The sequence below is a fragment of the Neodiprion pinetum genome, chromosome 2, assembly GCF_021155775.2.
Source record: "Neodiprion pinetum isolate iyNeoPine1 chromosome 2, iyNeoPine1.2, whole genome shotgun sequence".
Lineage (NCBI taxonomy): Eukaryota > Metazoa > Arthropoda > Insecta > Hymenoptera > Diprionidae > Neodiprion > Neodiprion pinetum.
The window spans coordinates 11,289,178-11,313,620 of NC_060233.1; the positions used below are offsets into that span (position 1 = coordinate 11,289,178).

A 24,443-nucleotide genomic window follows, 5' to 3' on the forward strand; every position below is an offset into this window, starting at 1 on the left:
GCAATAAGTCCGGCTCATGGGAACGCACGGGAAACAGCCAGCTGCGAACAATCGATGCTCTGAGGCAATGCAACAAAAACATGGAGGAGCGAGGTATGACGAACAATTTCGCGCAAGGTTGAACCGCGGCGTGTTTTTACTGTCGGGAAAAAAAAAAAAACTAATGGCCGACCAAAATTTCCCCGGAAGTCTGAACTGAGCCAAATTGTTACATCCAATCTTCATGAGCGTAACGACATAAAAATTTGAATTTCGATAGGGGTTCGATCTGCGAAAAGATTCTAAATTGGCCAGAATCTGATAGCACTTGAGGTCATCACTGACTTTACCGAAACCAATTTTTATCGATATTTTTGTGCTTTTGAGTGAATAGTGATGTGAGTATATTTTAATTTGCGTTTCGTTGGTCAGGAATTGAAAATCCGATAATAAACGAAAATAGTACAGCAATTAACGATATTCGTACACATTACGTGCACACGTTGATTGAATGGATCAAGTACCTTTTAAGGGGACACGTCAGTGAAATTCTAAAATCGACGATGCCATCAAAAATATAACATGCATTGCGTTTAATGACTCATGGGAAAACATACTTGGTTGTGTTAAAGATTAAAAAAAAAATATTTCTGATACGAGTAATTAAAAAATCTGAAAATATTCATACAGAGTACCTTAAAGTAGTACTACTATGTAACCATTATGGAACAGATCCAAGAGTATATAAAAAAAAGTGGCTGGGTGAGTAGAGAACGCCTCATACGCAATGTAACTGATTGGAACCGGTTGAACACGACTTATTTTTTAGAGCCTTATTGTGAGTTCAAATTTTAAAGTAACCGAAAAAGTTTAGAGTTTCACTGACGTATCTTCTTGGACTCGTGCCGTTCGATTAATGTTGGGCACTCTTGTGTTTCTTTTAAAAGAAATCACACTGAGCGGAAAAATGAAAGAGAAAAGCAGGTCGAAAGTTATATTCTTCACGAGCGGTGAATTATCGTGAAGATAAACACGATACGCAGTTACAATACACTTACAACTAGTTTTCCTCGCATTCTCACAATGATTCGACACAATGTGAAATAGGCTTTGAGCAATCTGGTTGACTGCAGAAAAGAAGGACATTGCGGTCATCGTTATAAAAAATGCGCGAAAACTTCCATGTATTGAATTGAAGTAATGAAATGTAGACTCGTAAACATTTTTCCACACGATTTGATGATTAATTTATTCACCGTTTAGCGACTGCAAATTTGTGGATACTCGGATATTCTTCGATGGTAGAATTGAAGTTGTTGTTCAATTGAAATGAGCATTGAGTCTTGAAAAAGCTAAAGTAAGGAAATAGAGCAAAATATTAGGGTCGAGTTGCATATAATTCGATACGTCAAATTAACTATAATATAACAAAAAAAGTAGATTAATTGTGACATTTTTACAAAAATTAGACAACGAAATTCACTGGAAATACCTGCAGATCATTATCTTGATATTTACTCAACGTATTACTGGGACTTCGATAACTGTCATTGAATGATTATTATGGCAGAAGCATTGACAATTGCCAGCATGTAGGTTTTTTTTATTTTACAAACAGTGCTGCACTGTAAGGTGATTCTATCGCTGTTCGATACGAAGTGTTATTCCACCTGCTGGTGTGATTCCGAAACTGGCTTTGTCGATTACCATCGGAACTTTGAAGTCTGGTCCTGGCGTGAAACGGTATTTCGAAAGCAAACTAGCGAGGGCAACCTGCGTTTGCACTAATCCAAACCTCATACCTGCAGTGATAAAAACAAGAAAAAAACATCAGTTTTACCTGGGCTCGTGACTGTTTGACACGATTTAAACCTACCGATGCAGTTCCTCGGCCCTTCGCCGAATGGCAGATAAGCGTACGGATGTCTGCTGGCGATGTTTTCCTCGGTGAAACGTTCAGGGTCGAATTTTTCCGGGTCTGGATATATTTCGGGATCGTTGTGGAGTCCGTAAACGGGAATGATTATCGCAGTGCCTTTCTCAACGTGGAGTCCAGTTTCGGGCAGATCGATCTCCGCTGTGCATTCTCGGTTCAGAATCGGGACAACTGGATACTTCCTCAAAGTTTCTGCGGACAATGAAGGAAAACTGAAGTTGGCGTCCGCTAACGCGGTTGAGAAGACACGGGGATATCATCACTTCTGGAAACCAACCTGATACGACTTTGTGAAGATAGCGCATTTCTTTGACTCCGTTGTAAGACATTTCTCCAAATTCTGCCAGCACTCTGTTCGCCTCCTCGGCCACTTTGTCCTGCATGTCTTGATGCAGCGTTAACTCGTAGAGGCAGTGAGTAACCGTTGAAGATGACGTCTCGAAGCCGGCTAACCAGAATACGAAGGCCTGCGCGGCTCCTTCGAGCAAGGTGATTTTTTGACTATCCAACTCTGCAAGAGTTAGTAGATGTTAGTTCACCGAGATTCTGAAAATTGTTACCACATGTAAATCATGGCGTCACCTGATAGTTCAAACGATTTCTTATCGTCATTTTCTACGTAACCCTTGTCCATCAGCTGCATAATCAAGTCTAAGAAGTCCTTCCGAACCACGCTGTTAACTGTTCTGTATTCTACTGTTTCGGTGAAAGCACTGACGAAGAATTTTTCCACATCGGCGTCAGTACCGGAAATTCGGAGAAGTTCCAGCCAGGATGGAGCTAACAACGAAATCGCATTCATTATTGGTCTTGGCCTTAAGACCTTCCGACCATAGCTCCGGAACTCTGCATTCGGATTCTCGATGCTGTTGCACTGAATCCCAAAAGCAACCGATGCGATAACGTCGGTGGAGAATCTGTAACCGCGAGATCAGGGACGATCATCAGTACCAGTGTTCGTTCCAAGATCCTTTCCATGATTGTAAAAGGAACGGAGTAAATGCAAAATCGTCCAACCTTGCCACGAGGTCCTTCACCTCGATCAGTTCACGGTTCTTAGCTAGAGGACTGACGAATTCCACCATCTTTTCGGAGCATTCCTGAACCGTGAAGAACATCTGCTTCATCTTGCTCGATGTGAACGTCGGAGAGAACTTGGTCCTCAGGAACTTCCACTTGGCACCGGGGATCGAGAATAGATGACCAGACAACGGATCGACCTTCTCATTGCAATAGGTTCCACGATCGTGGAAATGCGCGAACTGTTTTGTCAGTACGAAACGTATGACATCAGGATCATTGACCACGAGTGCGGGCTTGTGAAACATGTAAACCCCAACGACCGGGCTTTTCTTAAACTCCAAGTATATTTCTCGAAACCGATCACCTGAAACGCAAGAAACACTTCTAAGTTCCTGTAAAATTAATCACGAATCAACATCCGGCTCCGGTTTGCCTTACCAATTGAAGCGCGAACCGAAAGCACCGGCCATAAGTTGCCAAAGGGGACAACTGGTTTGACAAAATCGATGTTCCTCCAACTCCAGTACTTGTAGGTGACATATTTCAGATATATGTAAGCAGCACAGATCAGGGTAAAGACTGCCCCAATGAATTCCACCAGAAAGTAGTTTGAGTGAGACGCCATTTTTCCAACATCTGCTGGCACAAAATAAAACGAGGGTTCCACTGCTTGTCGGCCTTATCTGGTTGCGAAACTGCAATAATAAAATCAATGACTTCGGACTTTAGAAATGCACGCTACAAACTAGCCAATTGTTTCACACGGTTGTGAGCCTAAGATGGCACTTTTATATATGCATTTTGAAATTTAACTGACGTGCCACTTTATGAAAGTCAATCCAAGGTTAATGGCGAAACAAATTACTCTGATTACTTTAACGAATATTATCAATTCTTTCCGCATCTAAAAAAGTCAAACAAAAATCTGATTGAACGAAGGCACGTAATGTTAAGTATTCGTAATAAAGCGACAAAGCTGATGTGCTTACCGTTAGCTTTTATTTGATTAGATGTTGGTTCCACGACTGTGGCAACATGATATCAACTTTTACAAAATACGGTAAGTATACGATTATTCACAATATTACAAAAATTTATTTGATAATTATTACGATACTTCGAACAAATTTAATGGCTGACCTTATTCTTTAAGCTCAATTTGAATTCCTTCAAGGATTCCAGAATATGGATTCTAATCTTGATTAAATTCTTTCAAAATTTATATCTCTGAATCGTACTTTCTTTCTTCGTTATTTTCATTTGCAATCCAATATTTGTGGTGAAAATTTTGATTCACTCGATGACTAGACGGAATGATATTCCCATAACTTGTAATGAACGGTGCATTTTATGAAATCAAACCTACCCTCCAGATTTTTAATATTCATAAAAATCTATTACAAAATGCGACTGTACTCACCCGAAATTTGACGAAACAAATCGGGGAATTGTTGCTGTTGCCGCTACTTATTGCCGTCTTATCGTTTCTCAGCGACTTGAGTTCATTCCGTTCTATCTCTTGAGTAAACATTTGATAACACAAACCACGCACGCGATTTTGCAAGTCACTGCTGGGCTTCGTTACAATCCGTCTGTCAGTTTGCAGCTTCACGATGTATTGATTGGGGATTTTTTTCGTTTAGGTTTAACATTGATTGGAGAATTAATTTATAACTACATCGTCACTCGATATTTCACAATCTTCGCTTCGTTCGTCTTGTTTATCTTTGACATTATGCTACCGAGACTTTTATACGCCATAGATGAAACGAAGGCATAGAGACGTATAATGACTTAAATGGGTGTCACGTTCGATTTCGACGTTGACGTGTACATCTCCAACTATCGAAGTCCATGATATCTCAAACGCAAAAAGGGCTTAATATCCCCATTCTGTACAAAATTCCGAACAAAAACGCTCCAATGCATTTTCATTTGACGCAGAAATAAAGAAATGGCTTGGATCCGACAAACTCGCAATACCAGATACGTAGAACAATGTGTCGAAGTGTTTTTGTTCAGAATTGTGTATATAATGTGGCTATTAAGCCCTTTCTCGCGTTTGGAACACGCGAACTTCGATATTTGGAGGTATATACGACAACGCCAAAATCGATTCAGGCACCCCCTTAAGGATAAATCGGTCAGACAACCTAAATCGAAAGTTGGGGAAACAGGCAAGACCGTTAACAAACTCGGCGACAATGTTATTTCCACAAATGACCGTAAACACGAGTGGAACAAAACCCCTACTATCAACATACGTTAAGATATCAGGAATTCGGGTAAAGTTTTTGTCACTAGAACGTTCGAATTGGTTCAACTCTGGTATTTTTCGGCTCGGTCTGATGAACCATTACATTACAGTATAGTTATAACGAGTCAATTTAATTGTTGACAAATTTCCGTTATAGAATAAAATTTATTATTTCTAAAATTGTCTCTGAACGCATTCAATTTGCACTTACGCATATACTGATATATCTACCAAGAATATGCTCTTTTTGGATAACATCTTTGTCTAATCTCTCACCTTTACTGGAAGACCTTACCTTTTTCACTGAACGATAACACTGGTGTACAGTGGTTTTATTAGCTTTAACATTTGAGTGGTCTTGGGAATATTTCATGTCAACGACCCTAGGAGTAAGAGTAGTTTTTCGAAATTAGCTGGAGTTATTTATTCCATCGACATTCTCATACATGACTCAAAAAAGCAGTATTTAGATGACAAATTCGATCTTTTTTTGAAGATCGAAGACTTATCCAAAAAACACGACGCAGGTCAACAAATTCTGACTTCAGATTCGTGATCAGCGACCCCAAAAACCCCAGCGTTACAAAATTCAGGACAAAATAATAACTTAAAAAATATCTGCTTGAAAGGATTAAAAATGATCTTTTCTGTACTCCGCGCATGCTAAGGGTTAAAAGTGGTTTCTTCTGCAAAAACTATCAGGTCAAGTCAAACTCACTCTAGTGTCATAAAAACAGGTACCTTGTGTACGGAAAAAACGCATGAAAAACCGCGTGAAACATGCTCTTGTTATATAAAGTTAATAATAATTAGTAACTCCTAGCGATAACATTGACGATATTCAGCCCTCGATCAATTATCTTTAAATTTTGTTTTATCATCGGCAAGAGTAGACTGTGAGATAACATCATCGCAGTTCGATGCGTAGTGTCATTCCACCTGCCGGTGAAACTCCCACATTGCCTCTGTCCAATACCATCGGAACTTTGAAGTCTGGTCCTGGCATGAAACGGTATTTCGAAAGCAAACTAGCGAGGGCAACCTGCGTTTGTACTAATCCAAACCTCATGCCTGCAATGATAAAAACAAGAAAAAAACATCCGTTTTAGCTGGGCTCGTGACTGTTTGACACGATTTAAACCTACCGATGCAGTTCCTCGGCCCTTCGCCGAATGGCAGATAAGCGTACGGATGTCTGCTGGCGATTTTTTCCTCGGTGAAACGTTCAGGGTCGAATTTTTCCGGGTCTGGATATATTTCGGGATCGTTGTGGAGTCCGTAAACGGGAACGATTATCGCAGTGCCTTTCTCAACGTGGAGTCCAGTTTCGGGCAGATCGATCTCCGCTGTGCATTCTCGGTTCAGAATCGGGACAGCTGGATACTTCCTCAAAGTTTCTGTGGACAGTGATGGAAAACTGAAGTCAGCGGCCGGTGACAGGGTTGAGAAGACACGGGGATATCGTCACTTCTGGAAACCAACCTGATACGACTTTGTAAAGATAGCGCATCTCCTTTACTCCGTTGTAAGACATTCCCCCGAATTCTCCAAGTACTCGGTTCGCTTCTTCAGCCACTTTGTCCTGGATATCCTGATGTAGCGCCAACTCGTACAGGCAGTTAGTGACGGTTGAAGATGACGTCTCGAAGCCAGCTAACCAGAATACGAAAGCCTGCGCGGCTCCTTCAAGTGCAGTGATTTTCTGACTATCAAACTCTGCAATAGTCAGTAAGTATTAATTCAATGAAATACTGCAAATTTTTAACACAAGTAAAACCATGAAATACCGATGAATACTATTGCGTCACCTGATAGTTGAGATAATTTCTTATCGTCATTTTCTATGTAACCCTTATTCATCAACTGAATGATCAAGTCTAGGAAGTCTTTCCGAGCAACTTTGTTAGCTGTTCTGTACTCCACTGTCTCCATAAAGGCACTGATGAAGAACTTTTCCACATCGGCATCGATATTGCTAATGCTGAGCACGTTAAGCAAGGATGGAGCCAGAAGTCCGACAATGTTTATCCATGGTTTTGGCCTGAAAACCTTTCGCCCATAGCTTCGAAACTCTGCATTCGGATTTTCGATGCTGTTGCACTGGACTCCAAAAGCCACTGACGCGATTACATCAGTGGAGAATCTGGAACCGTGAAATCAGGGATGACCATCAGTACCAGTCGCAATTGCAATATGCTTTTCATGAATGTAAAGCAAATAAAAAATCGGCCCACCTTGCCACGAGGTCCTTCACCTCGATCAGTTCACGGTTCTTAGCTAGAGGACTGACGAATTCCACCATTTTTTCGGAGCATTCCTGAACCGTGAAAGACATCTGCTTCATCTTGCTGGAAGTGAAAGTTGGAGAGAACTTGGTCCTCAGGAACTTCCACTTGGCACCGGGGATCGAGAAAAGATGACCAGATAGCGGATCTACCTTCTCATTGCAATACACGCCACGGTCGTGGAAATTTGCGAACTGTTTTGTCAGGATGAAACGTATGACATCAGGATCATTGACCACGAGTGCAGGCTTGTGAAACATGTAAACTCCAACGACCCGACTTTTCCTAAACTCCAAGTATATGTCTCGAAACAGTTCACCTGGAATACAAGAAACACTCTGATGTACCTGTTGAATGCATCACGGTTCAAGATCCGGCCCAAGTTTGCCTTACCAATTGAAGTGCTGACTGAAACCACCGGCCATAAGTTTCCCAAGGGAACAACGGGTTTGGCAAAATCGATGTTCTTCCAACTCCAGTACTTGTAGGCCACATATTTCAGATATATGTAAGCAGCACAAATGAGGGCAAATACTGCCCCTATAAATTCTACCACAAAGTAGTTTGAGAAACACGCCATGTTTCCTTCATCAGCTGGCACAAAACAAAACAAGGTATCACTGCTTGTCGACGTTATCTAGAATTGAAAAGATAAGATCAAGAAGTTGGTCGTCATCCGCAAAATGAAACTTCTAGTAAATGAACACCTGGACTATTTCGAAACTCTTACGATGAATGCATGCAAAAAACAATCCTTTGGACTCGTTTCTTGTGTACTACGAATTTATCACCGCACTGAATTTGATATTCTATATTTCGGAGCCTTTACGTCGGAATCGTGGTAAGTGATCGAAAAAACCGCCAGATCCACATTTTGGTCTTCTTTTTTGGACTTTCATTTTATGCTGATAGTCAGCCCTATTTAATTTGCAATATTGAATCTAGAGTTTCGACTACAGATTCAAAAATAGCCATTCAGAAAGCTCGTATAGTCTGATTTTCAAAAATTTCTAGCCATTCTACACAATCCAATTCCGCCATAGTCAATCTGAAATTTTGAAATTTCAAACTTCAATGACTCACCACTTTATTGAAGTCAATCTGAGGTCAATGGCAATAGATATTTACGGCAAACACTGCAATTAATTTAATCAGTTCTTGCAACAAGTAAAAAGATCGAATAAACATCTAATCAAGTTAAAGCAATTATATAAGCTAATGTTCAGTATCCGTAATGAAGCGATAACGCTGATATGCTTGCCGTTAACTTTGATTCGACACGATTTTTCCTTCTCAACTATGGTAACATAATAACTTTCATGAAAACAATAAGCACTTGATTATCCTCATTACTCATTATTCTTCATGATTTTGTCATTTTTCTACAAATTTGGTCACTGATTTATTTTTTATAGCCAGACCCAAATGCATTGAACAATATCGGTGCAAAAACCGCAACCAGAATTCTGAGAAAGTTCAGAAGTTGTTTCTTTTTTTTTTTTTTGTTTTTTTTTTTGTAACTATTCTTATTTTCAAACCATTAGTTTGTGGAAAACATCTGACCGCTAGAAATGACGTTCCGACAACTTTTGACGAACGGTAAACTTTATGCAATCAAAGATAACTAAACTCACGCTTTTTGCAATATTCCTAAACACTTTGTAACTAATCGGAACTGTACTCACCCGAAATGAAGCGAAAATGAACTGGAGAATTCTGGCTGCTGTTACTATTGAACGCCGCCTTATCGAATCCGACTGCGCTCGAGACTATTTGTCTTATCTCTTCACTAATTACTTGATAAGGCACACCGGACATGGAACGTAATATATAACTATTATTATTTAATATTGAAATTGAATGATCAAAGGAGTCTCTAAACATCTACATATTTATCATGAGAACGAGACTTTTGCGTCACTTCTGTGAAGCCTATCAGTCAATCATAGGAATTTTTTCTTCCAGTACTTAGATTTAACGAAAATTATAGAATTCATTAATAACAATGTTCATAAAAATTTCACCGTAACCTTCGATCTACTCGTCTTGTTTATTTCTGACATTTTGTTGACTAAAATATATGCCTGATACGTCCTATCTATCATGATTATAAGATCATCTTATTTCTGATCCGAAACACAGCATTGGATTGAGCTTAGCTCCAAGATAAATCGGCCAGATCCCCTAAATGATAAGCTAACAAGACAGAAACAGAGATCAAAAATCTTCAACCATTTTATTCACACCTACGATGGTAAAGACGAATGAAAAATCATTTTTATTTTCTCTTTCCGTAACTTTTAATTCTGGCAAATGCATACGAGTCAATTACGATGACGGAAGACGTGTGAGCGATATAACATATGCACTGAGAATTCCGACCAGTCACGATGATTTTATGTATACATTGCGTGTCGTTTACATCCATATGTGTGTCTGGCGAGAGTGCTCAGCCAGCATGACGTGCGTAAAGTCGTATCAAATATGTTTACGATTAGTTGGTTTCAACTAAATTTTGTTAGACCAACAGATCTTGAATTGAACGGAATAAATATTTACTTCGCCACCCGTGACCACACATTTAGTTGATTCAATCAATTTTTTCTATCAGTGTACTTTCTCTTGAGGTTTTTTCTTGGAGGATTTATAATTGATTAGTGTATTAACCATGAAATAAGGTACATTGTTTTATAAATAACATACATGTATACTTCTTTGTCATCTCACATCGGGGAATACGAACCACTTTTTAAAGACCATAAATAATTGCATACAAACTTATTGAGCAGGACATATAAATTTTCATTTCTTTCAATATTTATTCATCGTTTCATTTTGCTTTGCATAATAGCAAATGATAACGATCGAAATATAATTGTTGTTAAAGAATTTTGCTAATACGTTAATAACTGCAGGTGTTCCGACGACTATCGATTAACGGTGTTGGATTCGAAGGGGCATTCCATCTGTCCACGCTACCCCGACATTGTCTTTATCAGCTGCCATCGGTACTTCGGGATCCAAATCCGACGTGAAACGATATTTTGAAAGTAGGCTGGCCAGTGCGACCTTCGTCTGAACTAACCCGAACCCCATGCCTGTGATAAGAACAAAAACCAGGGAAGTTAATCCTGATATACAGTGTGAGTAGCTGACGGAATGATCTAACACGCATGCGCTAAAATTCAAGAGCAAAAGCACTTGTTTTGTCAGGTTGACCAACCGTCATGAATCCAATGACAGGTCGTCGCGATGTATATAACCTCAAAAATTTTCATAACTATCGGTCGCAGATGTGTTTTAGACCTTTAGACCTGTGTTTGAAAATCGAATGGGCAGATTGCAAATGTTTTTATTCGGAAAAATTATTTATCGGTTAATGACCGACGTTAAGCACAACTGCCGTGGATAGTTGTCGAAAATTTGAAGGTTACGTACATCGCGGTGACCTGAACTTATGACGATTGGTCAACCTGGCAAAACAACTGCTTTTTCTCTGGAATTTTAGCGCATGCGCGTTAGACCATTCGACCATTGGTTACTCACTCTGTACACGGGTGAGATAAAAAATACAACAGTAATTTACTATACATAATGTGCTGACACATTTTACATATTCCCGAAAATTTTCACGCTAGAACCTAACATTTTATCATAATATCCTGATCTAGAGAGAATAATTATACCTATGCAGTTCCTCGGACCTTCGCCGAATGGCAGATAAGTGTAGGGATGTCTGCTGGCGATGTTCTCCTCGGTGAAACGTTCAGGGTCGAACTTTTCTGGGTTTGGATATATTTCGGGATCGTGGTGGATTCCGTAAACGGGGATGATTATCGCAGTGCCCTTCTCAACGTGGAGTCCAATTTCTGGCAGATCGATCTCCGCTGTGCATTCTCTATTCAGAATCGTGGCAGCTGGATATTTCCGCAAGGTTTCTTTGGAAAATTGTGAAAAACTGATGCAAGTGTTCAATGAGGCAGTAATGAAGATACAGAGAAATCAATGTTTTGTCAAACCAACCTGACACGACTTTCTGGAGATAATGCATCTCCTTGATTCCATTGTAAGACATTCCCCCGAATTTAGCCAGCACTCGGTTCGCCTCATCGGCCACTTTTTCCTGGATGTCCTGATGCAGTGCTAACTCGTACAGGCAATTGGTGACGGTTGAAGATGACGTCTCGAAGCCAGCTAACCAGAATGCGAAAGCCTGCGCGGCTCCTTCGAGCAGTGTGATCTTCTGACAATCAAACTCTGCAAGAGTTGGTAAATGTTAGTTTACCGAGATTTTAAAATTCGTTACCACAAGTAATTGACCGCGTCACCTGACGGTTGGGTCCATTTTTTATCGTCACTTTCTATGTAACCCTTGGTCATCAGCTGAATTATTAAGTCTAGAAAGTCTTTTCGAACCACGTTGTTGGCTGCTCTGTATTCTACTGTCTTGATAAACGTACTGACGAAGAATTTTTCCACGTCGGCGTCAATACTGACAATTCTGAGCAGTTTCAGCCAAGAGGGAGCTAAAATCATAATCACGTTCATCAATGGTCTCGGCTTCAAAACCTTTCGACCGTAGCTCCGGAACTCTGCATCCGGATTCTCGATGCTGTTGCACTGAATCCCAAAGGCAATTGATGCGATTGCGTCAGTAAAGAATCTGGAAATCAGGAACGATCGTCAGAACCGTTCGTAAGAATAAAAGAAACAGAGTAAACGGAAAATCATCCGACCTTGCTACGAGGTCCTTCACGTCGATCACTTCACGATTCGCAGCTTGAGGACCAACGTATTCGACCATTTTTTCAGAGCATTCCTGAACCGTGAAGAACATCTGCTTCATCTTGCTCGAAGTAAACGTCGGAGAGAACTTGGTCCTCAGGTACTTCCACTTTGCACCGGGAATGGTGAATAGATGACCAGACAATGGATCTACTGTTTCATTGCAATACACGCCCCGGTCGTGGAAATTCATGAACTGTTTTGTCAGTACAAAGCGCATGACATCAGGATCATTGACCACGAGTGCCGGCTTGTGAAACATGTAAACCCCAACGACCTGACTTTTCTTAAACTTCGAATATATGTCTCGAAACAGTTCACCTGAAATACAAGCAAGAATTCGGAGTTATTCCGGCAAAATGAATCACGAATCAAGATCCAGCCACAGTTTGCCTTACCAATTGAAGTGCTAACCGAAAGCACCGGCCATAAGTTGCCAAAGGGGACAACAGGTTTGACGAAATCGATGTTCTTCCAACTCCAGTACTTGTAGGTCACGTATTTCAGATATATGTAAGCAGCACAGATCAGGGTAAAGATTGCCCCAATGAATTCTACCAAAAAGTAGGTTGCGTAAGACGCCATGTTTCCAGAATCTGTTGGCACAAATCAAAACGAGGGTTCCACTGCTTGTCGGTTTTGTCGAGAACCTCAAGATTAATGTCACTGAGTTCGAACTTTAGAAGAGCAGGCTAAAAATTTGCCAATTTTCCCTCATAGTTGTCACCCTCAAAATTAAATTTCTAGTAAAGCTAATACACTTGGAAATCTGGACAATATCGAAACTTTCGCACCTGATTCATGTAAAAAACATCCGCAAAGCTGTTTTGAGGCCCTGCAACGTCAAATTCGTGACGAGTGATCCAAGAACCTCCAATAACGCTTTTTTTCGAATTCCCTTTATCCTGGTAATCAGCAATATCTATGAGGCATGCATATACATAACAAGTATTCCTGATTTATCTGATATTATATATATAAGGATTATATTATTATTTCCACAAAAGAAATATATGAGTCATTCCACGTCAAAGCGCACCTTCTCGAAACGGTCAGCTTTTCAAATTTCACAAACGTTCATAAATATATTTTTTTTGACAGAAGAAAATTTCATTAATGTTTTTCAAATTTTATCATCAGCATTTTCGGATACAAATAACCTTCAGACAATGTATATCAATTTCACTTGCCTCGTAATCGAACATTTGTTTGATTGTTTGTTCATTGTTGAAAACATTCGAATGGATTTTTCACCGTAATATGCACAACGCAAAATTGTGAAGAAAATATCAGCTCGTTCCTCATCCAATTTTTAATGGAACCTGAAACTTTTGTCTTTTTCCCAATTTTCGACCCCGCGTAACTCCGATAGTACAAAAACTAAAATTCGAATAAAATTAGATGACTTTTATCGAGGCAAAGGCAACATATTCGCAAGCTTCTGTGAGATTAGGAAACTTTGGATGTTAATTTTACGCCAAAAGTGTGTGAATTGAAATACAATCACTCGTATCTGCTGATATATTTTTCGCAATATATATTTTTTCACGCGAGTATCCGTAACAAAGCGATAACACTGGCATACTTGCCATCAGCTTTTATTTGACTGAATGTTTGTTTCGCAGCTGTCGAAACATGATAACTTTCACCGAAAATTCTCGATTATTCTCATTGTTATTAAAATTTACCACCTAATTGTGTAATTCTTCACAAATTTAATAGCTACGTTTAGTTATCAAGATAGATCTGAATTTCTTTAACAACATCAGAATACAATTATGATTAATTCAAAATAAATATAAATTATAACCTTTGATAAATTCTTTGAAAAATGATCTATTTCTGAACCTGACTTTCTTCTTTCGTTAATTTTATTTCTAATCCAATCGTAACGTCAATAATTTCAAGTCACTCGGTAAACTCGATAAATTGATATGATATTCCGATAACTTTTGACGAACGGTGAACTTCGTACGATCGATTTTGATCCGACGCGTTTGAAATAATTCTCAAAATCTATAACAAATCGGGACTGTACTCACCCGAAATTCAACGAAATGAACTGGAGAACTGACGCTGCAGCCACTATTTATCACTGTCTTCTCACCGCACCTTTAATCATTCGAGGGTTATTAGTATTTGATAACACACACTACGGACGCAATTTTTCCAGTTCGTTACCGAGCTTCTTGCAACGAAACAATCAGCTTTTAACTTCACGGTCTGTCGTTAAGATTTTTTTTTCTTTTTTTTTTTTTTTTTTTCTTCCTCGGCTTAAATTGAAAAATAATTTCAGATTTAATTAATGTAACTGTATTGATCGGAATTTCACTGCAGCCTGGCCTCGTCTGGTCGATTTCAGATATTTTGCTAAGCAGACCGTTATACGCCTGATATATCCTATCTATCGTAATTACAAGGTTGTCTTATTTGCGACCCGAACAAACAATCAAATATTAAAGTTCACGTCAGGACAAGTCTGTTTTTTGATACTTTAAAACGTATTCAACCGTAAATTGATTGTTCTTTGAAATCTAATTTAGTCAGGGGGACGGAAAACTAATGTTAATTAGAGATAAGCATTGAATTACGGTTCTTCGTTAAACTCGAATTGCGAGTCTTCGTTATTACGAAGAAGAGTCGTTAAACCTTTCTAATTTCAAAACCCGTATATTTTTCTATTCGCGTTCCATATCATTGGCGCAAATAACATTGCTGTAGGAAATTTTAGGCCGGTTATTTCTATTTTCCTCATTTTCAATTCTAGGCAATTACGAGATTGGAACACATGTGAACAATATAACAGATTAGTCTATCAACTATAAAATATCATGCATTTTTTCACAAGGAACATAATTGGATATTTCTTTTTCATCTCGCAATTCATCAAGAATCGTAGTTTTATGCAGTTTTTTCATAGAAAATTACGAAGCTTCTCAAGTATCTGTGAAAATTAACAATGTTCAACGTAAATTCACGAAAATATACAAGATTCGTAAAACGTAATAGTGTTTGTAGAAGATCTGCAATTGAAATCATGGGAAACAGTTTTGCACAGGTTTCGAGAAAATAAGACGGAAAATTTATGAAAAACTACCTTCTTAGTTGAACGGAATAGTTTCTTTCGATTAAACAGACCAAAACTGTGACTATCTACGAGAATCTAATCGTAAGCTTGGAATTCGAAATTTTGAAAAGTACGACTTATTGTACACTCTATTGATTCTGATAAAAAGAGTAGGAATATTTTTACGAAATATTGTGATGATCGACAATTTTTTAATTCAATTTAGATCGATAATATTACGAATATATATGCGAAAGTTTGAAATACCATTTTTGAACCATTGCTACATGTCGTATTTCTTTCAGAAGGAAAACTTATTTCAGAAAAGTCAAGTTTCTAGCAAAATTCTGGTCTAGGTCGAAAAACTGATCTCCTCATTTTCTGATCGTGAGTATGATCTGGATGGATCTAGAGAACCTTTCGTATAATTTCGGACTCACCTTATCTCAATAGGTGGATCGAATAAAAAAACTAACATTTGTTATCCTACTAAATCAAGAACCCTGGAGTAAATAATTCTATGAAAATTTACGGAAATTTCTATACAAAAGTACGATTATCTACTAAAAACTACGAATTTTTACAAAATCTAAATTAATAAAAAACTATGAACCGGCTCAAATTCTACACTTTTGCATAGAATTTCATAGAATTATTCTCACTACGACACACATGGGTTACATCGCGTGACTAATGCCAAAAGGGCGTATAAAAATTGTACGCCCTTTTGGCTTTTCAAAACCAAAAGGGCGTATAATTTTTTTTACTCGTCACCACAAATCATGTTATATTATTTATTTTAAATGTCGAAATTTTCTTCACTTGTCATCACAACCCGCTTGTCAGTATATACACATACAACTAATTGTTACTGAAACAAAAATAGTATTAAATGTATTTTTGAAAATTAATAATAACTCATGTAAATAATAATATTTTAAATTTTATCAAGTCACACTATTCAATGACAACAAGTATTAAGTATAATTTAAAAAACTCTAACACAATTGTCTAGCAGAGCACTTTCACTGTTGTAGGGGGCGCCAGCGATAAAGTTTCGATTATCATATGGTAGCTAAGGCGCGAGATTGAGAAATATTCAAAAGCAGATCAGTTTAACTGTTGTAGGGGGCGCCAGTGGTAAGGCCTAGCTCAACATATGGTAGCTGAGACGCGAGATTGGGGAATATTTAGATATTGCCTGTTACTGTCTTATTCAATAACTTTTTTTTTTCCGATAAACTGAAATTGAAGTGCGCGCGTAATTTTCTTTTTGATAATAATTTCTAATTTATTCCTTACTCAATAATATGCAATTTTTATTCAAAATTTTGAAAAATCTTGATTTTTTTTATACGCCCTTTTGGCTTCAGGCCGGCAATTTCCTAAAGCCAAAAGGGCGTATATCTTGAGATACGCCCTTTTGGCGTTAGTACATCGAAAAATTTTTTTTTGCAGATCTTTACGTTTCGAGTGATTTTAAGTCGAATGGCAAAAAAAAATTTTTTTATACGCCCTTTTGGCATGGATCCCTATCTAACTGCTGTAGTACGCCCTTTTGGCATTAGTCACGCGACATGAATAACGCAACGTTAACTGACTATACTTGATTCGTTTACACTTTCCTGCGAATTTTCACGCTGCAGTGAAATTTCAAAAAGCCAAGATTTCCTTACAATTCCTTGCGATGGTATAAATAATTGTACCTATGCAATTCCTCGGCCCTTCGCCGAATGGCAGATAAGCGTAGGGATGTCTGCTGGCGATTTTTTCCTCGGTGAAACGTTCAGGGTCGAATTTTTCCGGGTCTGGATATATTTCGGGATCGTTGTGGAGTCCGTAAACGGGAACGATTATCGCAGTGCCTTTCTCAACGTGGAGTCCAGTTTCGGGCAGATCGATCTCCGCTGTGCATTCTCGGTTCAGAATCGGGACGGCTGGATACTTCCTCAAAGTTTCTGTGGATAGTGATGGAAAACTGAAGTCAGCGGCCGGTGACAGGGTCGAGAAGACACGGGGATATCGTCACTTCTGGAAACCAACCTGATACGACTTTGTAAAGATAGCGCATCTCCTTTACTCCGTTGTAAGACATTCCCCCGAATTCTCCAAGTACTCGGTTCGCTTCTTCAGCCACTTTGTCCTGGATATCCTGATGTAGCGCCAACTCGTACAGGCAGTTAGTGACGGTTGAAGATGACGTCTCGAAGCCAGCTAACCAGAATACGAAAGCCTGCGCGGCTCCTTCAAGTGCAGTGATTTTCTGACTATCAAACTCTGCAATAGTCAGTAAGTATTAATTCAATGAAATACTGCAAATTTTTAACACAAGTAAAACCATGAAATACCGATGAATACTATTGCGTCACCTGATAGTTGAGACAATTTCTTATCGTCATTTTCTATGTAACCCTTATTCATCAACTGAATGATCAAGTCTAGGAAGTCTTTCCGAGCAACGTTGTTGGCTGTTCTGTATTTCACTGTTTCGGTGAAGGCACTGATGAAGAATTTTGTCACATCGGCATCTGTACCGGAAAATCCGAGTCCGTTTAGCCAGAAGGGAGCCAACATCAACAGCACGTTTCGTATTGGTTTAGGCCGTAAAAACCTTCGACCATATTCCCTAAACTCTGCATCCGGGTTCTCGATGCTGTTGCACTGAATCCCAAAAGCAACTGAAGCGATGACGTCGGTGGAGAATCTGAAACAGGAAAATCAGGGCTCGCTGGAAGTACGAGTGGCGATTGCAAGATCATTTTCATGGTTGTTAAATGAACAAGGCGATTGAGAATTCTTCCAACCTTGCCACGTGATCCTCCACCTCGACAAATTCACGGTTCTTAGCCCGAGGACTGACGAATTCTACCATTTTTACAGAGCATTCCTGTACGGTGAAGAACATCTGCTTCATCTTGCTCGAAGTGAACGTCGGAGAAAACTTGGTCCTCAAGTAATTTCACTTGGCGCCAGGCACAGCGAAAAGATGAGCAGACAACGGATCGATTTTCTCATCGCAATAAGTTCCACGATCGTGGAAATTCGCGAACTGCTCTGTGAGTATGAACCGCATCACATCGTGATCGTTGATCACAAGTGCGGGCTTTTGTAACATGTAGACACCAAGGATCGGACTCTTCTTGTGCTTGATGTTATAGATCGGCGAAAAATCCAGCTGCAACGTGACGAGACGGTATTGCTTAAAGGTAATGGTGACTGATTCGAGCATCACAATCTTCATCGCGACGAAAAACATTACCAATCGAAGTCTTGACTGTCGGTAAGGGCCACAAGTTGCTAATTGGAATAATTGGTTAGACGTAATCAATCTTCTTTCGACTCCAGTAATTGAAGATCGCTTGTTTCAGGTAAATGTAAACAGCACAGATGATCGCTCTTATTATTCCGTTAAATTCAACCAGTAAGTAATTCGAGTGAATCACCATGTATCCTGTTTCTGAACTCACGGTGACAAGGGTTCCAGACTTTCTGTAATTCAAGAATTAAGGTTCCAGGATTAAGGTAATGTAAAAAAAAATATCACCAGACAATCGAACAGCTTTCGAATTCGACTTCTACAACCTCTGTTTATTTATAATCTTTTTAATTCGACACATTTTTTAACCCGAAGAACAAAGAAATGGAGTAACTCCGCCGTTCTTGAATTATGTTAGAAACTGATTTTTAGGTAAATATTACAAAGTTTTTAAAGATTATGAAAAACTGACGGTCCGGATGGGTCACAAAAATTCCTTATTTTGTATTCCGAGAGGCTGTTTGCCGTTTTATGGTTTAGAATTTCAAGATAATATCATAAATTACAAGACTGAAACTCGTGATCGAATAAAGCGGGCAACGAGGTTAAGATTTCAGTGTAATTTATGTACCGTGAACCCTTTGTTCAGATATGCCAGTTATATATTTCCAAGCGGCGGAATCGCTGGACGAAAGTAATGCGACTGTCAGAATCGGGAAATTAATCTGCTTCAGAGAATTGTCTATAATGATATAAATTATACGAATCAGTTCCAACGTATTTAATACGCGGAAAATTTACTTCAGCGAACATTGGATCGACGAAAATAATCACTAATTGGGTTTTTTATTTCTCAAAATCTATTTGCAATGCGGCACTGCGAACTTTCTCACTTTTGATTTCGAAAGAAAAATTTAAAAAAAAAAAAAAAAAACCGTCATTCGGTATCAAACAACACGTCAAACTTGTGCCAGTAACCAAATTCAACGTGCAGGGAAAAAGTTTTCAAAAAAATCCAGAATCGACCCGGAAACTTTTTACTCACTCAATTAGCGACGCGCATATATTTCAATTAACTGTTAGGAAAATTGAATTATTCCAGGACTTTTCGTAGAGTGCGAAATGGTTGCAGATATTGTTGACACAAATCCCGGATATAACTGCGAAGCTGTTCATTTATTACGCGTGGCAAGCTTTGTAGTGAGAATTGTTACTGATATTGAAATTAACTTTGAGGAACCTTTACGACAATATTTTTTGAAACCTTTCTCCAACTTCACGCTGCGAGTAAACTGCAGAATTTCGGTCGCTGCTGCCATTTGTAATAGGCGTATCCCTTCCTTTTACAATCATGCAGTTCTTATCCGATCTTGTAAACATACGATAACACCCTGACATGCATTTGGTTTTACGAGTCATTCGCTGCTCTTAGTGATGCGTCATGGAGTTTCTAACTTCTATTATGCGTACGATGAGTATAACATTTTCCGTTTGTCACAATGATTTTTTACTATTTCAGACCCATAAACGAACATTACGTAATTTTTTCGGATCCATGCGACACAGGTATAGATCCACACACGGGGAAATTAGGTCAGTCTGTCCCATAACCAAATAAACTATCTTGTTTATATTCAAGAAGTTTTCGAACTTGGAAGATTTTTTTAAAAGATTCATCTCTTAGTACATCAAAATTTGAAAGTCATTTTTTTGCAAAAATTCTTGTTAGCTCGACAAGTTAATCAGAGTGATGGAATTTTTAGTGTAGGGGAACCGAGCTTAAATAACCTTTGTTGACAAAATAAGAAATACATTTCTAGAAAACGAAATTTGCTGAATAAACAGGCGTACCGTTTTACAGTTAATAAACGTAAAAAATGCTGCGAGAATTCATTGGGTTATCGACTTTATTAACAAGATATGCAAGAACGAAAGTCAGTTTTCGATTTTTTCTATGATATAGAAGGTTTAGGATCGTATCATACGAAAAAATAAAATAAATCCTATTCAGTCGGTTATTCGTAAAATTAATTCGCGTCACCTACAAACCTTATTTCATAATTTGATGTTAATTGTTACCACGTCGAAAATTATTTACAGAAACCTTTAAAATTTCGTTCAAATTTATTGAGAAACTGATTTCTGACAGTTTCTCAGTTTTTCAATGAAAATTTCCGAAAATTTCCAACAATTTGTATTCTTTAATTTGTATTCTTTTCATTTTCAAGCAGAGAAAGATTTTCAGTAGATTTACGAAAGATTCTGACGTATCTTGAAAATTTCTCGGAACAGTTTTCATAATCCTAATTCGATTTGAAAGTTGTTTTACAATCTATCAAAAATCCATCCCAGCTTTTTGCTAACATTGTACTTTCAGGAAATAGACAGAAACGTTACAACTCGAGTTATTTCTGACTTGTGACACAAAATGAAGTTTTGAAAGAAATACAAGTCTTCTTTAGAAATCGGTTCGATGCTAACCGTCGACTCGACTCGATGAGAAACAACCAGAACGAGAAACACTCAAAGTTTTTTTTAGATTCCCGATAGAAAGAGAAGTCTGCAAAGAGTCTGGTACTTGTTCCCAAAAATGCGTTCGATTTTCAGCCCGCGACTCGAATTACTCATAAATAATATGAATGAAATTAAAAAAAAAAACTGAATTTCTCAGATTTTCGATAGAAAATAATGTTCGAAAAAAACCAGTTCTTTCCAGAAAATCTGTAGAATTTTTTAAAATCCCTCAGATAAAGTCCGAATGATTCCAAACTCTTTTGAAAGCAGTTCGAAAACAATCTATATAATGCTGTATAATTTTTTTTCATTACTAAAATGTCAACCCGAGCGGCGTGTTTTGTACAGGAATCTCTGGGCTGCCAAAAAATACAGTCCTACGCTGACGAGCCACCTTAATGAGATAAGTTCAGCACTCCGCGAGTTCTACAGAACCTTTTCAGAGTCTGAGGAACCTTTTCAAGGCTCCGATCTAACGAGGAAGAAGTCGAGTACCTGCAATGTACATACTAATAGAGCAGTTCGCCCGAGGGCAAGGCATTGTCATCCGCAGGGCCTCGTCGCACGAAACAAGAGTGCTAGAATAAATGGTCCTGTGTTAACAGCGCCCTTTCATAAAACGCGCGTATTTCCAGCTGGTGCTCAAAGTAACGCGTTACGCACGCCCGCCAGCCGCAGTAAATTCGTTAACAGCGCCACAACGGCAGCGGGTCGAACTTAATATCCCTCTGCCGATCACTGCCGACAAATCACGGAATGATCTTGACAAATACACCGCCTCGGCCTCGGCTTCAACATTCATTTCGTATTCTGTGGCTGCATTCGCGAAATAGATACAAACGTTAAACGGGGTCGAAAACAGCGGCTGTACACTTGCGGACAATGAATCTGAGACGGCTCATTTTTTACACTGGACCGTTATGTTGGCAACACAGAGAAACCTACCAGAGCGCCATAGTCGGCCGAGCGTGAAACACACTCAATCTCAATGAACGTAACATAACCCATGACCGTCGCATGAGTCAACAAGCCATAATACCCGCGGTATTCTAAGGTTAGATTCGACGGTCATGGGTTATGTTATGCTTATTGACTATGACGCTGTAGGTTTCTCTGTGTTGCCAACATAACTGTCTAGTCTAAAAAATTAGCCATCTTAAATTCATTGTCCCCAAGTGTACGAAGGTTGGACACGTATCGTAGCCCAGTCGATAAGTATGCAGAAAAAACAAACATCTGAAATTACAGTTTATCGATACAACGGTTTTTTTTTTTTTTTTTTAATCGTTGAAGCGGGTTATTGGTAGTATAAAATGGAATGGGAATCCGGAATATTCATCAAATTCTGCGGTAGCCACAGCCGCCATTTTGAATTCATGATTTAAGTCAGTAAATATCTTTTGTAGACAAAAAATTGTTGTGATTAAAGTTGTAGGGAATTAAATTTTCTACAAGTTTAGTTATTGCCATTTTTAATATGTGGTTGAAAATGGACGAGTTATTTAGCAAAAATAAATTTCCTCAGACATTCAAGATGGCAGACGAAGCTACAGAAAAATCTGATCGAAATTATGGATTTAGACTACGAATGACCATACTCCCCAATGATTGGAAAAAAAAAAAACACAGTGGTATCGATAAATTACAATTTCAAATGAACAATTCCGTCTGGATTATCAGCTGAAGACAAGCGCAAGTCATATGTCACGGAAAAAAAATCTAAATACTCGATAAAACAGGCAGCGAGGTGAGAAATGTTTCGTTACAATTCAAAAAGGTTTTTTTACCAATTTCCAACATTGACAAAACAAATCCTCAAATTTTTTTTACCGATTATCGTTCGTGCTGCAAATTTCCGAACGATTTCCCAGCATTCTATGAAACAAATCATCGAACATATTCCGATCAAATTAGATTGTGGCTATAAAAGTAAGAGAGAAAAAAAGAAAAGTTTGGCGGTTATCATTTGGCAAATTTTCAAAATGTGATAATAAGGTTCCGATAAAAACACACCAGAACAGAAAAGAAGAAAACAAATTTCCCCAAGATCGTCGTTTTTTTTTTTCTCTCGACGCCCTCGTTTCGCTTCAATTTTCCCCTAACTTTGAAAGCTCGCGGTCGATCTGAGCTTGCGATGCGAACCGCATGCTGCATCCCTAGTTTCAGATAACGCAGCCGTGCTGACGTCAAAGCGCGTTATCGTCGCAGGAGAGCTGAAGCTGATTGTGAGCTTTTATCGAGGCATTCAGAAAATAAACTATATAGAGGGGGTAAAACTTTCGTTCGGATAAAAGTTGGGGAGAGGAAAAGTTTGCAGCAAGTTCGTTGCGTAACTCATGTCAAAGATGTATCGGACTATCGGTAATTATATGCATAAAATAGGGTGTTGTTTGCATACATGTATGTACCTTGTACTTATGAATATGTGTATAATGTACATAATGTATTTATGTAAGCTGTTGTATCGTCTGATTGAATCTCGCGCAAGCTGCTTACATGCGTCGTTTGACACGAACTCTTAAATTCGCTACAAAATCTAAAATTCAACCTCGTACATAATCTCACTATATAAACCGAGTGCAATCTTTCTTCGCATATCTGATGAGAAGCTTCCAAGTTTTTTCTTAATATTTTCCAAGAGGTTCCAAGAATTTTAGTCATATTGAAATATTTTACAGTGCAATTGGTAAGATTTCGTAATAATTCGGGTATAAAATGCACAAAAAAATACAAAAAAATTAACCGCCATCCGAGGAACAAAATAAGGAATGTCGAAACAAAATCATCGAAAATCTAAGTATTGTAGAAAAAATTTCATTACATTCACGTTAAAAGCAAATAACTCCGATGTCGATTTTAGCCTGGAATTTTCCTTAAACTGAAAAAATATATTACATTCTCGAAGATTCCGTAAATTCTGGTTGTTGATAATGAATAGTAGAATTTCAGTTCAAAATTCGTTTTGAAGATTTAATGTTCAGAATATTGTCGCAAAATTTTTACCAAGGTAATCCTATACGAGGCGTAACATCGCTGAAACGCGATTTCTCTTCTTTTTTTTCTTTTATCGCTTTAACGAAGTTTCGAACATCACTAAAATTTCACGATTCAAGGTCATGTGATGGGAAATCGGATGAGTTTGCTCTGCCGGTAAAGGTAGGAGTACAACATGACGTTAAATATTTTCCTGCGTGTTTTCATTCGTTATATTCAACCATTTTCAGGTAAACACTATAAATACTGGTTGCAATAACGTGAAAAATTTGTCTTTTTCGCAAAGCTCTGTACGTCTACACGCTTTTTTTGAATTTTGAGATATGATTTTCCTCAGGAGACGCGAG

At 38.4% G+C, this 24,443-nt stretch overlaps 3 protein-coding genes across 5 annotated transcripts; all 3 read right to left on the bottom strand.

Moving 5' to 3' along the window:
- Positions 1 to 1,355: 1,355 nt before the first annotated feature.
- Positions 1,356 to 4,536, bottom strand: LOC124211586 (probable cytochrome P450 6a14). 3 transcript variants are annotated; one of them, XM_046610812.2, is made up of 7 exons: positions 4,359 to 4,536; positions 3,377 to 3,574; positions 2,933 to 3,302; positions 2,498 to 2,832; positions 2,193 to 2,426; positions 1,856 to 2,107; positions 1,356 to 1,781 (listed from the first exon to the last, which is right to left on the bottom strand). In XM_046610812.2, the coding sequence occupies exons 2-7, from the start codon at positions 3,561 to 3,563 to the stop codon at positions 1,618 to 1,620; spliced, it is 1,542 nt and encodes a 513-aa protein (XP_046466768.1). In that variant the 5' UTR covers positions 3,564 to 3,574; positions 4,359 to 4,536; the 3' UTR covers positions 1,356 to 1,617. The 3 variants fall into 3 exon arrangements, with proteins under 3 accessions (XP_046466768.1, XP_046466767.1, XP_046466766.1); XM_046610811.2 differs by having other exon boundaries at positions 3,377 to 3,633; positions 4,359 to 4,535; XM_046610810.1 differs by lacking the exon at positions 4,359 to 4,536 and adding an exon at positions 4,177 to 4,213.
- Positions 4,537 to 5,604: 1,068 nt separating this feature from the next.
- Positions 5,605 to 14,300, bottom strand: LOC124211259 (uncharacterized). The gene is made up of 16 exons (XM_046610130.2): positions 14,076 to 14,300; positions 13,456 to 13,645; positions 13,060 to 13,100; positions 12,664 to 12,861; positions 12,217 to 12,586; positions 11,809 to 12,143; positions 11,504 to 11,737; positions 11,167 to 11,418; positions 10,420 to 10,578; positions 9,115 to 9,209; positions 7,874 to 8,117; positions 7,430 to 7,799; positions 7,004 to 7,338; positions 6,678 to 6,911; positions 6,341 to 6,592; positions 5,605 to 6,266 (listed from the first exon to the last, which is right to left on the bottom strand). Exons 2-16 carry the CDS (start codon positions 13,500 to 13,502, stop codon positions 6,103 to 6,105), a joined length of 3,330 nt encoding a protein of 1,109 aa, XP_046466086.1. The 5' UTR covers positions 13,503 to 13,645; positions 14,076 to 14,300; the 3' UTR covers positions 5,605 to 6,102.
- A 25-nt stretch (positions 14,301 to 14,325) lies between these two features.
- On the bottom strand, positions 14,326 to 18,309 carry LOC124211261 (probable cytochrome P450 6a14). Its single transcript, XM_046610132.2, has 5 exons — positions 18,137 to 18,309; positions 17,702 to 18,036; positions 17,376 to 17,609; positions 17,039 to 17,290; positions 14,326 to 14,377 (listed from the first exon to the last, which is right to left on the bottom strand). Exons 1-5 carry the CDS (start codon positions 18,244 to 18,246, stop codon positions 14,358 to 14,360), a joined length of 951 nt encoding a protein of 316 aa, XP_046466088.1. The 5' UTR covers positions 18,247 to 18,309; the 3' UTR covers positions 14,326 to 14,357.
- Positions 18,310 to 24,443: the final 6,134 nt, after the last annotated feature.